The following is a 13,666-nucleotide window of genomic DNA, read 5'->3' on the forward strand; positions in this document are numbered from 1 at the left end:
ATGGAATCGAGATCGTGTCGTCTCCACACTCGGCCACCGGGGTGGATGCCGCTAGCTTCCTCCCTGTCTACTCCTATGTCTTGGTCGCCTCCACCTCCGGCGATCGAGATCAGGCGCACCATTTTTCCCCCCTCTTTTCCGGCGGGAGCAGAGACGGCAGCACAGGACGCGCAAGATCAACGAACGTCGCTCGATCGGCCGGAAACAACACCTCGTGATTATTTTTATTTTTTGAAAACAACACCTCGTGATTCTTGTCGTAATTTATCAATTACTCTGTTCTCCCCATAAAAAACGGATAAATCACTCTGCCTCCACTCTGTTCTAGCCTGGCAGCCGTGTCGTCGCCGCGCCTCACTCTGCCGCTGCTCTGTTCCAGTGGTCACCGTCGGTCGGTCGGTCGGTAGAATTCAGTTTCGTTCTTATATAAAAAGAACTATAGCAAGTACTATCGGCCCAACGTTGGCCCAATATACGCCGGGGAGGCGGGCAATCCGTATATAGCAAGTGGCGCTGGACCGAGAGAAATCTCGCTAGGGTTCGTCCGTCCGTTCGTTCTCAGAGCAGAGGTGAGAGCCAAGACCTCGGCCGCCCCCCTCTTCTTCTCCACAAAGCCAGCCGGCCGTAACCCCCCTCCTCCTCCTCCGGTAAGGTAAGACACGTTCCAATCCATCCCGGATTCGACTCCGTTTGTTCGCATCTATCTCTACCTCTCTAACGCGGGGGTGAATTTCAGGCAGGGTCCTCTGGCGCCCGGGTTAGTAGTGCGCCAGATCTTCAAATTTCCATGCCGAATTCGACTCGACCCCGTTTATATTCTATCTAAGGCGGGGGTAAATTTGAACCGCCTTGCTCTGGCTGGCGCCAGACCTTCCTTCATCTTCTCTTCATGGGAGAACAACTGTTTATTAATACTAGTAAGTTTGCACGTGCAATGCACGTCTAAAAACGAATACTCAAAATGCCAACATAAAGACAATAATATATCAAAAAAATAGCTTGAAATCCGTTGCCACATAAAGACAATAATATATTCATGCACGTGCAAGCGTAAGATTATTTTGGTCTTAGGGCCAGTGCTTTCTATTGGACGAATTCATCCATAAGGCTGAGCATCAATTTATGCCAACAATATGTTTACAACATGGATAAATAAATCTTTGTGAAACACAATTAAGAAAAGGCGATGCGAACTACAAATAGTTCATACCCAGAAAGCTACATGTATTTTATACCCATGAAGAACTATTGTGCAATATGAGCATAACAAATTGTGGACAAATTGACAGGTTCATGCCATAGAAATGGAATTCCAACAATGTGCATGTGTCGCTCCAATTTAATCTTATAAAAAGTTAAGTACCAGAACCAATAAAATCTGAAGTGCTAAATTACCTAGAGTGATGCATAGGCGTACCTTATATTAGATCGTCGCAGAATATAAACAACATATGCCGCAGGAGCAAAAAGGAGAAGGAAAATGGGTGTGTTTATTGTACTCGGGAAGAGATGATAGGTAAGAAAAATTGTGCAACGTTTTGAAATTAAGTGGGAAGACTTGGGTAGGAGAAGCACTGACCTGCAGTAAGCGGGTGGCAGACGGCTTCACGGCACCAAACTCGTTCATCGTGCGTTGCCCTGCGTACGTCCACGTCCCTACGGCAGCTCCGGTAGTCCTCGCCAGGCCATGACCTGATCCGTCGAGATGATGCGGGCCGGCAGCGAGATCAACATCTGGTCGGGCTGGCTGCACGTGCGATCACTATGTGTCGGGCGAGGCGAGGAGCGAGCAGGGCGTAGGGTCGGCGACGGTTGCCATGAGGACGCAAGAGGAGTCGACGATCCCGTGGTCAGGGCGCGAACCGAGCCCCTGGAGCATTGAGCAAAGGAGATGCCTGGGGAAGATGATTACTTCCTCCGGCCGTGCAAGTCAACGGCTGTAAAACAGAAAATTCGGTGAGGTACGGGCGAGGCGAGGAGCGAGGACGGCGACTGGAGGGCAAGTGCATCGCTAGTTCCCGACCTAGGTGGCCATTAAGGCTGGTCACAATGGGCGAGAACATAAGATAGTAATTTACACACTTTCCTAGACTATGTTACTACCATCATAGTGGGTAGGAACATCTATGTAGTGTCATGCAACGATGTATTTGTTAGGTTATAGACTCATTGTTTCTTGAAGTGTGTGATGTTCCGGTAACTTAGCTAGTTACCATAAACACCTCTCTCTTCATTAAATACGTGCCACATAAGCAAAGTTGTATTGGGATGTGTGATGTTACTAAGTTCCTCCCCACCATGACCAGCCTAACTGTCCAGCGCTAAAATTACGTCCCTAAAACCAGCCAATCGGCTCCCTCCAAGCCGTAGCAAAAAGATCTCGTTTAATGCCATGTTTAATGCAAAATCGTTAGCCTGCATGCACCGCGCACGTACCATGTCACCGGATCCTCAGCCCAAGAACTATATTAGCCAATGCAACGGATGACAAGAGCTAGCTGCATGCAGACGCTCCGTATTTCATGCAACAAATTAATTGCACGAGGAGAAGGCTCCGGTTTTCAAGAGATTAAATGTCCACGGACGTACAAATCAGGAATATCCAGTGGAGCCGGTGGGCGTCTTGTGCTGAGAAGTCGCGGACGCGTGAGGCTGGTCATAGTGGGGAGTAACTTAGACTAATAACATATGTTACTACCTTCATAGTGGATAGTGTCATAGATGTGGTAACATAGTTGCCTTCATTTATTACTTTGTAGACTCATTATGCATTGGAAATCGCTATGTGATGGTAACATATTATGTTACTCTATTTGCCTCTCTCCTCATTAACTACTTGCCACATCATTATTTTTGCTTATGTGGCATCTATGTTACTACCTATGTTACTCCCACTATGGCCAGCCTGATGGGGCAGTTTTTCCTCTCGCGGCAGAGCGTCGTCCGCTCCAGGTAATTGCTGTGCGCACATTTAACTCGGGATTAGTATAATCTAGACGGTCAGATCTAATCAAGTGGGTTGATCTGAGGGTGTTATCTCTGCTGTGTACGTTTTGTGGGGTGTTTCTAAAAAAGAAAATATTTGCTTGTTTAATAGTAGTATAGACTATATGGCCGGATCAATAGCAGCAGCAGCAGCAGAGGATTCCACCTACGGAGTGCAAGCCAACTCGGTTAAGAACGAGCCACGCTCGCCTGGAAGATTTCGTTCCAAGCCCCGTCGGTTTTCAGCTACCTCACACTCCATGGAGGCGATAAATACCGATTTCAGCGACAGTTCCCGCAGCCAAGTAAGTTCCCTCTCATTTTGTTCGCCATGCCTATGTTCATATTTTGTTCTTACTAGCACATATGTCCGTGCGTTGCAACGGAAGATGTACTTAACGTGTTCATCAAAAAGTTTAATATCACGCTATGACAACATTCAGGCGATGCAACCCGGCGCCAGCAAAGAGGCGGAGGCCAAGGTTTAGCATAAATATATACCAGCCTCACATTAAGAATCATATATACGATACTTTGTGTTATGATTTTTGTATGACAAGTTCAATCATATTATCCATAATAATCAAAATACAGCAGAACCATTAGATTATTTAAGGGTCGTACTCGCTCCATCTTGCATGCTTCGTTGGGCGTTAATTCCTTCACTCCTCACAAATTTCTTCTTCTTAATAGTTATTATACTATAGCATACCGTGTGTTGTAACGCAAGATAAACTGGCATATATTCAAATTTATGCGCTCGCGAGACTCTTGAAATGTCGTTTCCTTAATTATCCTTGAATTGATGCGTCCTCATTTAATTATGTGCCATCAATCCGTCTCATTGAAACAAAAGCTATGTCGTCCCCTATTGCAACGCACTATAGTAAAAAATGTGCCCGTGCCTTGTAATGGGAGAAACAAAAGCTTGTATGTCCGACTCATCCATGTTATCAATTCTAATCTTTGGTACCATCACAAATGGTGGCCAACTTATCCATCTATTCAACACCGGTCTCTGTTATACCTGATCCATGCATTGTCCTAACTAAATCACCAATTACCGTGAAGTAGTTAAACGGCTCAACTTATAAATAGTGAAGGAAGTCAAGGCCCTCCTGGTGAATGGATGATGAACCTTGTTAAGATTCGTCATAGTAAAAAAAATTGCTAGCCACGTTAAGGCTGTAGTAGGTAGACAACCCATGGCCTATTGGTTGTGAATTTTTGAATTCTTCTTTGAATGTTACGAAAGTTATACAACAATGTGACCAGTTGATGAAATTATAGTTTGCACACAAAACCCGGAAACTTTGCGAGCGCGAATGTTATCTCCATGCTAGGTATGTGATTGACACAACGAGCGAGATGGGGTGCCTGGTATCGGATAAGTTATTCGTAGCCGTCCATTATTTTGACCTCTATCTCGATGGTGTCAGCCCGAATGGGCGGAGCCTGACCATAGTTGAAACAGGGGTCCTGCACCATGGTCTCTTTGACGTCCAACGTGATAGAGTCGGATAGTAGACACCCGCAATTTTTTGTCAAAAGAGTTGAGTCCATATGTATTATATGTGTCATTTTTTGGGGAAATTATATGTATTTATCAATAATATGCAAATAAACCAACAAATTCTTTTGGGAAATTATATGTATTTGCTCGAGAAGTGTTCCGAGAATTAAGTACCGTCGAGAATATTCTTTAGTCAGTGCGATATGAGAAAATCAAGTACCGTCGAGTGAAAAATCATCATCATGTTCCAGGAATCAGATTAATTGGACTCAATTAATTCTGATCTAATTGGCCACAAGAGCGGCGTGGCTGTGGCCGTTGTCTATTAGCCGATTTAATCGCATGAATTTCTCACACTAATCCCTCTATGAATGGCCGATTTAATCGCATGATTCTTTCTGATTTATTAATCACATGATTCTTTCCCACTAATTCCTCCACGAATGGCGTGGCTTCAGCCAATTTAATCTCATAATTTTCTCCCAGTAATCCCTCCATGATTTAATCAGCATGGCTTCAGCCAATTTAATCCCATAGTTTTCTCCCACTAATCCCTCCATGATTTAATATTGGCATGGCTTCAGCCAATTTAATCCCACAATTTTCTCCCACTAATCCCTCCATGATTTAATCAGCATGGCTTCAGCCAATTTCATCCCATAGTTTTCTCCCACTAATCCCTCCATGATTTAATATTGGCATGGCTTCAGCCAATTTAATCCCACAATTTTCTCCCACTAATCCCTCCATGATTTGACCGGCATGGCTTCAGCCAAGTTTTTTCCCACTATTTCCTCGTGAATGCCCGGATCTCTCTATGTCTTTCCATTAATTTCGGCCCACTGATTACCCTCTCCGTATTAATCTCAAGGCGCTTATTGATTTCAACTTATACTCATATATAAATTGGTGAAATTATATGCAAAGACGCGAGGTGGTACTATACAATACATACGAAATCTCTTTTGTTTACACAGGCCTTATTTAGGTCAGTTGGATCTATGTGAGAAAAATTGTTGGCAGATGGTGAGTTCGATCCCTGAAAGCAGCAACTATTTTTTGCCGGATTAATTGGTGGGCCACAACGCATGCCGCTGTCGGACGGCCAGAGGCCCAAACGGGCCCATGTACGCGAGACAGAGAGAATATAAAAGGCTGAACTGTTTTTTTCCGACGTACGAAAATCCAGTAACGACGGACGGACCAAATCTCGTAATGACAGACCAAAATTAGGAAGGAAGAAGCAATAGCCCTTTTATTATTAGGTAAAGATAAAGATAAAGAGGTAAAGATTACCATTCCACTGTATATACAATGCCAGAGCTGTACCTACAACTCATACCTTCTACGTATAAAACTCTTAACAGTTATTGTAGCACTCCATGTAAATGTTAAATCGTTATATTTTTGAGTTGTTTGTCCAGCGTGTTATCAGCCAAATTACCTATAATTTGTGTGGTTTTGACAGAGTGAAGTTGTCAATAAACAGAGTCAAAAACTGTGGCCAGATTTTGGTTCAAAGTTTCGCCATGCCGCGGTGTCTTCGTTTTGTTTTTGCCCACCTTCAACATGTAAATAAAACTATGAACCTGGCCATAATTTTTCTTTTGGAACATTTACATGATCGTACCGGAAGGAGAACAGAAAACAATGATGTCTCTGTTTGTTCTTGACGATATAAATCTCCAGTCACATCTTCGTGTTGTAGCCAAAGGCAGTGATGGGAATGCTTTTTATTTTCTTCTTTTGCGCAACTCCTGCATCCATTCTCTTTAAAGCTTTTCGACGATTATTAAGTTTTGCCTGGATTGATGCATACTTTTTTCATAATAAAGTTTGCAAGTGTCGGCGGGCGTCAATTAGCATGATTTTTTTATATGGCCACTAAGGTTGTATCTAGAAGGCTAGAACTATACACAGAAGACTGCACATTCCTTGCTTTATTACTCCCACCATTCCAAAATAAGTGTCTCAACTTTGTACTAGCTTTAGTACAAATTTCTACTAAGCTTGAGACAGTTATTTTGGAACGGAGGGAGTAGATGGTACTGTAGCAGCAAATTTAGCCGTCAGATCGTTACTAATCAACAGACCGTAGTAATGGTAGAGATAATCAAGCAAGTTACATGTTAGAGAGATTGTAGTTCCTGTTGCCATGTATAATTATTCCCTGTTTGGTATTTCTGTATAAAGTTATGTGGCAGCTAAATAATGGATCCTTGATTTATGTTGCAGCAACTGAAGGACGAAGATAGGCTCAGCATGCTGACTGATGATATTTTACTGTCCATCTTGGGGAGAGTCAGCTCATGTATGGCTGCAAGGACAAGTGTGCTCTCTACACGGTGGAAGCATCTGCCTTGGTTGCTGCCTGAGCTCAGCATCGATGTGAAGGATTTCCTATCTGCTCCGTGCGCCGAACCTATTGAGGAAAATGATATGGAACAAGCTATGAAGTCTTTGACCAAAGCAACCAGGAGTTTGTTGGATAAACAACAGAGAGAATCCACTATCTCAAGTTTGCACCTTAAGCTCTATCTGTTCAACGCTTTGCTTTGTGAGGTTGGCCCACTGATAGGTGATGCAATCGACAGTGGTTTGTTGAAAGATTTGGATCTCACCATTCTTGATGAGACAGAGCCTCTTGACCATAGTGAGGTAGAGATGCAACAGCGAGCTCAAGACATAGATGCTTTTTTCACTGCCTACCCTAGTGTGCTCCACTGACTCACAAAGCTCTCTCTAAAAAATGTAGGCTTTGACAAATTGGACATGCACCATGTTCTGTTTGACTGCTGCAAGCAACTGAAGCATCTAACCCTTCATCATTGTGATACTGGTTCCTACTCTCTCTTTAAGATTGATGCACCACACTCAAAACTCTGTGTTCTAGAAATCGGAAAGTGTCGCTTTCTAAGAATCGACCTTGTCTGCCTCCCTAATCTGAAGAAGTTGGTTTGCGATACTTGGGTATCTCAGTGTGCCCCGTTGACCTTTGGTTTTGTCCCTTCTCTTGGGGAATTAGAACTCTCATGTGGTTCAGATTGTGAGCAACGCGGGTTTAAATTAAGTGAGCTTCTACATGGAGTAACAAGTATACATACTCTCACATTGGATTTCCAAGGAGAAACGGTAAGTACCTACTTTATTTTTGCTAAATGGTAGTTTTTTGGTATTCGTCATGTCTGTCACATATGTGAAATTTATATCATAGATGTGTTTATGTATGATAGAGAACATACATAGCTGTAAATTCTTTGATGATCTCATTTCTGTGATTGCAAACTATCAATTCTTATTTTGTTTGTTTATTTATTATTAGTGTTGTGACTAGCTTTGGTTGCATCCTGAAATGGAGGATCTCCGCACCGCATTCAGCAAGCTAAGGAAGTTGTCTGTACTTGGTATCTTTGTTGAATTTGACATTTTATGGACTACGGCCTTTCTTGTAGCAGCACCATCTATTGAAATGTTACATATTGAGGTGATGTCTTTGTCCCTGTTTCTTTTCTTGTCCACACTAGGAAATTTAGTTTTTCACAAATTTTAGCAGAAAGTTGTTTAAAATTGTATTCCTACAGCTCTAATGAATTGCTCACGCAAATACAGGTATGGGAACACACATGCGATGTGGGCGAGGCCAGACCTGCTTCCTTCCATGACAGAAGGAGTCCTCAGTGGGAAATGCACTTAGATAGCAGCTCGGAGAACAAGCTTCTGAAAGAGCTAGAATTTGCTGGATTTAAATCGCTAGAACAACAGTTTACATTTATAAGATCCATGCTGGAGCGATCTCCCAACTTGCAGAAGATAGTTCTGAAAGATGAGGTGCAGTGCGACGACTGCGATGCCCTTGAGGTACCTCGCCCTTCTAGATTTCCGAGGAAGAAAGATGAGCAAGAAGTGGTCGTTAAGCAGATTATAGATGGCATTTTCTCGCCAGAGATAATTTTTCACGAATAAGGAGAGATGGCATATCTCAGGCTAAATAATTTTTTATACTTATAAGTTGTACTTCCTCCGTTCCAAAGTTGTACTAAATCAGCGACACTTATTTTGAAACGGAGTAAGAAACAGTCAGTATGCTCCATGTCCTGTCACTTAATAGATTATTCCTGGACGCTTGAGCGTTTCAGATTAGTTTTTTTTTTGCATGGCATTTCAGATTAGTTTTGACTCTGCACATCTGTTCATCTTGTGTAAAATGACCTCAGAGTTAATATTCATAGAAGATGAACACTTAAATCTTATGGTGTGATTCCAGGAGGTTTGTGACCTAACGACGGTTGCTAATGACTCTTTGGCTAACAGTAAATACTGTTGGATAAGTGAGCAACTAGTATTTCCTGAGGGCCAAAGGCCATTACATATACATGTGTGTCAAAGTGCAGGAAACCCCTTATACAATGGGGATATACCGAAAAGGGGACTATACACATCTAACACCCCCCCTCAAACTCACGGTGGATCAACAACACTGAGTTTGGAGAGGAAAAAGGCGTGCTGCGCTCGAGTCTGTGCCTTGGTGAAGAAGTCCGCCAACTGTAGCTCAGAGGGCACATAGTGAAGAGCGAGAGTATGATCCTGCACAGCAGCACGCACAAAGTGGACATCCACACCGATGTGCTTGGTGAGCTCATACTTCATCGGGTCACGCACAATACTGATAGCGCCAGTACTGTCTGACAGTAAGAGAGTCGAGATAGTAGCAGATACACCAAAATCCTCAAGTAACCACCGTAACCAGATCACCTCAGCTGTCAACATAGCCATGGCTCGCAACTCAGCCTCTGTGCTCGAGCGAGAAACTGCAGTCTGTTTCTTTGTCTTCCAGGCAATAAGAGAGCCACCAAGAAAGACACAATAAGCAGACAGCGAGCGTCGATCAGAGGGATCACTAGCCCAGGTAGCATCAGAATAGGCCTGGAGCTCAAGAGAGCTGGAGCGGGGAAAGAAAAGGCGCTGAGAGATCGTGCCACGAAGATATCGTAGAACACGAAGGAGATGACTATAGTGGACAGAGGTGGGGGCCGAAACAAACTGACTCAGGATATGGACAGGATAGGAGATGTCAGGACGCGTAACAGCAAGATAGACAAGACTGCCAACAAGATGACGATAGCGAGTGGGATTAGGAAGAGGGTCACCATCGGTGGCACGAAGCTGAACGTTGAGCTCCATAGGAGTCACAACCGTGCGCTCATCACCTAGAGCAGCGCGAGCAAGAAGATCATGAATATATTTTTCTTGGGAGATGTAGAAGCCATCAGAGGTCGAGGAGATCTCAATCCCAAGAAAGTAGCGAAGTGGACCAAGATCAGTCATGAGGAACTGAGCGTGAAGGCGAGCCTTAACAAAGGCAATATAGTCAAGGTCGTCACCAGTGATGATCATGTCATCAACATAGAGGAGGAGAAGAGTCCGACCACGAGGAGACGTGTGAACAAACAACGCGGGATCATGATCACTGGGCAAGAAACCAGCTGCAGTCACCACAGAGGCTAAGCGCTCAAACCAGGTGCGAGGGGCCTGTTTAAGACCATAGAGGGAGCGGCGAAGTCGACAGACCATATCATCATGAGCGTAGTACCCCGGTGGTGGCTGCATATAAACCACTTCACGCAACTCGCCATTGAGAAAGGCGTTCTGAACATCAAGTTGAGAGATAGACCACTAGCGAACAGAAGCCACAGCAAGAAGAGTGCGGACAGTGGTCACGTGGGCCACAAGAGCGAATGTCTCATCATAATCGCGCCCCTGCTCCTGCTGAAAACCACGGGCCACAAGACGAGCTTTGTAGTGCTCAAGAGAACCATCAGAGCGAGTCTTAACCTTGTAGACCCACTTGCAGGTGATGGGACGGACACCGGAAGGAAGGGGAACCAGATCCCATGTGCCCGAGCGCTCAAGAGCAGCAAGCTCTGCGGCCATCGCAAGTTGCCATTCAGGCTGAGTCATGGCAGTTCGGTAGGAAGCGGGCTCAGCAATAGCAGAGAGATCATACCGATCAGGGGAGTAGCGATCAGGCGGGGGGCGAGGCCGAGCACGAAGGTTGTGAACCAGGGGAGGCGTGGGAGGAGGTGCACCAGAGGTGGAAGGCTCATCAGAGGAGACATCCTCAGTACGAGATCGGCGAGTATAGTGGAGAGGAAACGGTGAGAGAGGGCGATGGACTGGAGATGATGGTGGAGAGGTGGAAGAGAAGGATGAAGAAGACGGTGTCGGTGCGGAATGAGAAGGAATGAGAGGTGCCGGAGGAAGAGATGACACATGAGGCACATAGCCGGGTGTGTCAGGAAGGAGCAGGAAAGAAATGTCATCCACAGAGAAACTCGAGGAAGAAGAACGTGGGTAGTAAGAACGAGACTCGTCAAAAGTCACATCACGCGAGATGCGCAAGCGACGACCCACAGTATCCCAACATCGATAGCCCTTGTGCTCATCACTATAGCCAAGAAAGACACACTCAGCCGACTGAGCAGTCAGTTTGGTGCGTTCTCGTGGGGCAAGAAGGACATAACACACACATCCAAACATCCGAAGAGCGGAGTAGTCAGGGGAACGTCCAGTGAGACACTCCATAGGAATACCACCCTGCAAAGCAGTTGATGGCTGAATGTTGATGAGATAAGTGGATGCAGAAACAACCTCAGCCCAAAAGTGAGGCGGAAGGGAAGCGGCAATCATCAGCGCACGAACCGTTTCAAGTAGATGACGATGCTTACGTTCGGCAACGCCGTTCTGAGCATGAGCACCAGGACATGAGAACTGGGCAAGAGTACCCTGTTCCGCAAGAAAACCACGCAACAGCTGAGAGATAAACTCACCAGCGGAGTCAACACGAAAAGTACGAATGGGCATGGAAAACTGGATGTGAACCATGGCAGCAAAGCGTTTGTATATAGAGAGAACCTCGCTACGAGATTTCATGAAGTAGAGCCAGGTGTAGCGAGAGAAATCATCAATAAACAGGATATAATAGCGTTGACCACCTTTTGAATCAAAGGGGGCAGGACCCCAAACATCAGAATGAACTAAGTCAAAAGGATGCTGAGATACCGACTCACTGGTAGGTTAAGGCAACTGAGTCTGTTTGCCAAGTCTGCAACCATTACAATGTAAAGAAACATCTCCAGATACAGACCCCAAGAGGCACTGACGAACTAAGGAAGACAAGCGAGAGCCACAGATGTGACCAAGGCGATGATGCCACTGCTGGAAGGACGCAGACGAAGAGGCAGCAAGAGCATGGGAGCTGGCAAGAGTGGTGGCAGCGGAAGGAACACGAAGCCAGTCAACCTCCCAAAGGCCCTCTGACTCACGGCGCCGGGGCCAGCACCAACCAAAGCCTTGGTGCGTCGATCCTGAATGGAGCAAGAGTTGGTATCAAGGATGACACGACAACCAGAATCAGTAAGTTGAGCAGCGGAAAACAGATTCATGGTAAGACGAGGAACATGCGAGACACTAGGAACGGAAAAAGAGGGAGTGGAAAGAATGCCACGACTAGCAACAGGAAGAGGTGTGCCATCGGCGGTAAAAACATTAACAAGCGAATCAAGAGGTCGGAGAGAAGACAACATAGAAGAATCAGAAGACATGTGGAAGGAGGCTCCAGAATCCAAAACCCACGAAGATGTACCTGACTGTGTAGATGCCTGCGGTGGTGGAGAAGTGGCTGCAGTCACAGCAGCAGCTGAACCAGTCGACGAAGAGCCTGAGGAAGCCAGGAGGCGTTTGAGCCTCACAATGTCCTGGTCAGTGAGTGACGGAGTCGAGGAAGATCCAGGAGTCCCACTGGAAGAGGAGCGCCGCTGGTCTCGCTTCTTCTCACGGCAATCAGACTCTGGGTGACCGGGCCGAGAGCAGTAGCCACAGAAGGTGTCACGGCACGATCGGCCCCTCTCAGTATAAGCAGGGCGACTCACCCCCCTGAAGGTCTGGGGAGGAGCGGTGGAGCGATGAGTCGAGCAGACGACACAGGAGCCCGAGCAGCCGACATAGACGGGACCACCAGCAAACCAGCAGAGCAAAGGCGGGTCTCCTCAGCACGAAGCTCAGCAAGCACCTCCGAGATTGGAACACGACCACGAGCAAGCAAGTGAGCACGTCTGGGCTCAAACTCAGAGCGAAGACGAGATAAGAACTCATGGACCCACTGAAACTCTAGATCAGATCGAGTAGTCTGACAGCAACGACAGGTGCCACAAACAACTATCCGAAGGGAGTCAACCTGACGCTAGATGGCAGAGCACTGTGAATAGAACTCATCAACAGTGGAATCACCTTGCTGGAGGGCGTGCTCCTGACGTACCACAGAGAGATAGAGAGCATCACCAGAGGGCTGATAGCGCTGACAAAGATAAGACCACATCGCTGCAACTATGCCAAGTCCCATGAAGTCCGAAGCAAACTGAGGGAGGACACTGGCAGTAAGAACAGCAGCAGCACGAGCATCGTCATTGCACCATAGAGTGTAAGCAGATAGATCATCCTGGTACGCCGAAAGAGCATCAGAGTAAGCAGATACCTGCTGATCATAGGCATCAACTGCAACATCATCAAGGTCCTTGGCGGCATCCCGGTTAGCCTGGGAAGCCTCAGGAGCAAGTGCCGGCGGCACCGGTGGGATTGGGGCCACAGGTGCAACAGGGCATGGCGGGCAGGGAACCTCGCCAGAAAGAACACCCCAGAGAAGAAGACCACGCATATGGATGCGCATGAATCCCACAAACTCAGCATAGTTGGTGCCATCGAAGATCACTGAGCACCGAGGAACAACAACATAGCCCGAAGAAGACATGAGGGAACTCTGTTTTCTCCTCTGTTTTTTTGGTCAACTCTCCCCGATCTGGATCGGGGCTGAGAGCCTCACGCTAGCCCGATGCAGCCCCGAGTGGGGAATCGGGAGGAAGTGGGAAGCCACGAGGAGGGCCGGCCCTGGACTGCTCCTGCGGTAGCAGATGGGCCAGCAGCAGCCAGCCAGATGTGGGACGAGGGCGGCCTGGGGACTCGCTGCCAGAGGCGCGGCCGGGGCAGATGGAAGAAGCAGCGGTAGCCAGGGGCACGCCCGGGGCGCGGGCTGGTCGCAGCCGGGCAGGGAGAGCGTGGCCGGGGCGCGGCCTGGGCGGGTAGAGCGCGGCCGGGGCACAGCCAGGCCGCAACCGG

The 13,666-nt window shown here is 46.7% G+C and overlaps 1 protein-coding gene across 1 annotated transcript; it reads left to right on the plus strand.

Annotated features, from left to right (window-relative positions):
• The first annotated feature begins 3,191 nt into the window (after positions 1 to 3,191).
• LOC119306731 (putative F-box/FBD/LRR-repeat protein At3g49030) lies at positions 3,192 to 7,623 on the plus strand. Its single transcript, XM_037582874.1, has 2 exons — positions 3,192 to 3,290; positions 6,734 to 7,623. The coding sequence occupies exons 1-2, from the start codon at positions 3,246 to 3,248 to the stop codon at positions 7,223 to 7,225; spliced, it is 537 nt and encodes a 178-aa protein (XP_037438771.1). The 5' UTR covers positions 3,192 to 3,245; the 3' UTR covers positions 7,226 to 7,623.
• The last annotated feature ends 6,043 nt before the right edge of the window (positions 7,624 to 13,666 follow it).

Source organism: Triticum dicoccoides, chromosome 5B (genome assembly GCF_002162155.2).
Source record: "Triticum dicoccoides isolate Atlit2015 ecotype Zavitan chromosome 5B, WEW_v2.0, whole genome shotgun sequence".
NCBI lineage: Eukaryota > Viridiplantae > Streptophyta > Magnoliopsida > Poales > Poaceae > Triticum > Triticum dicoccoides.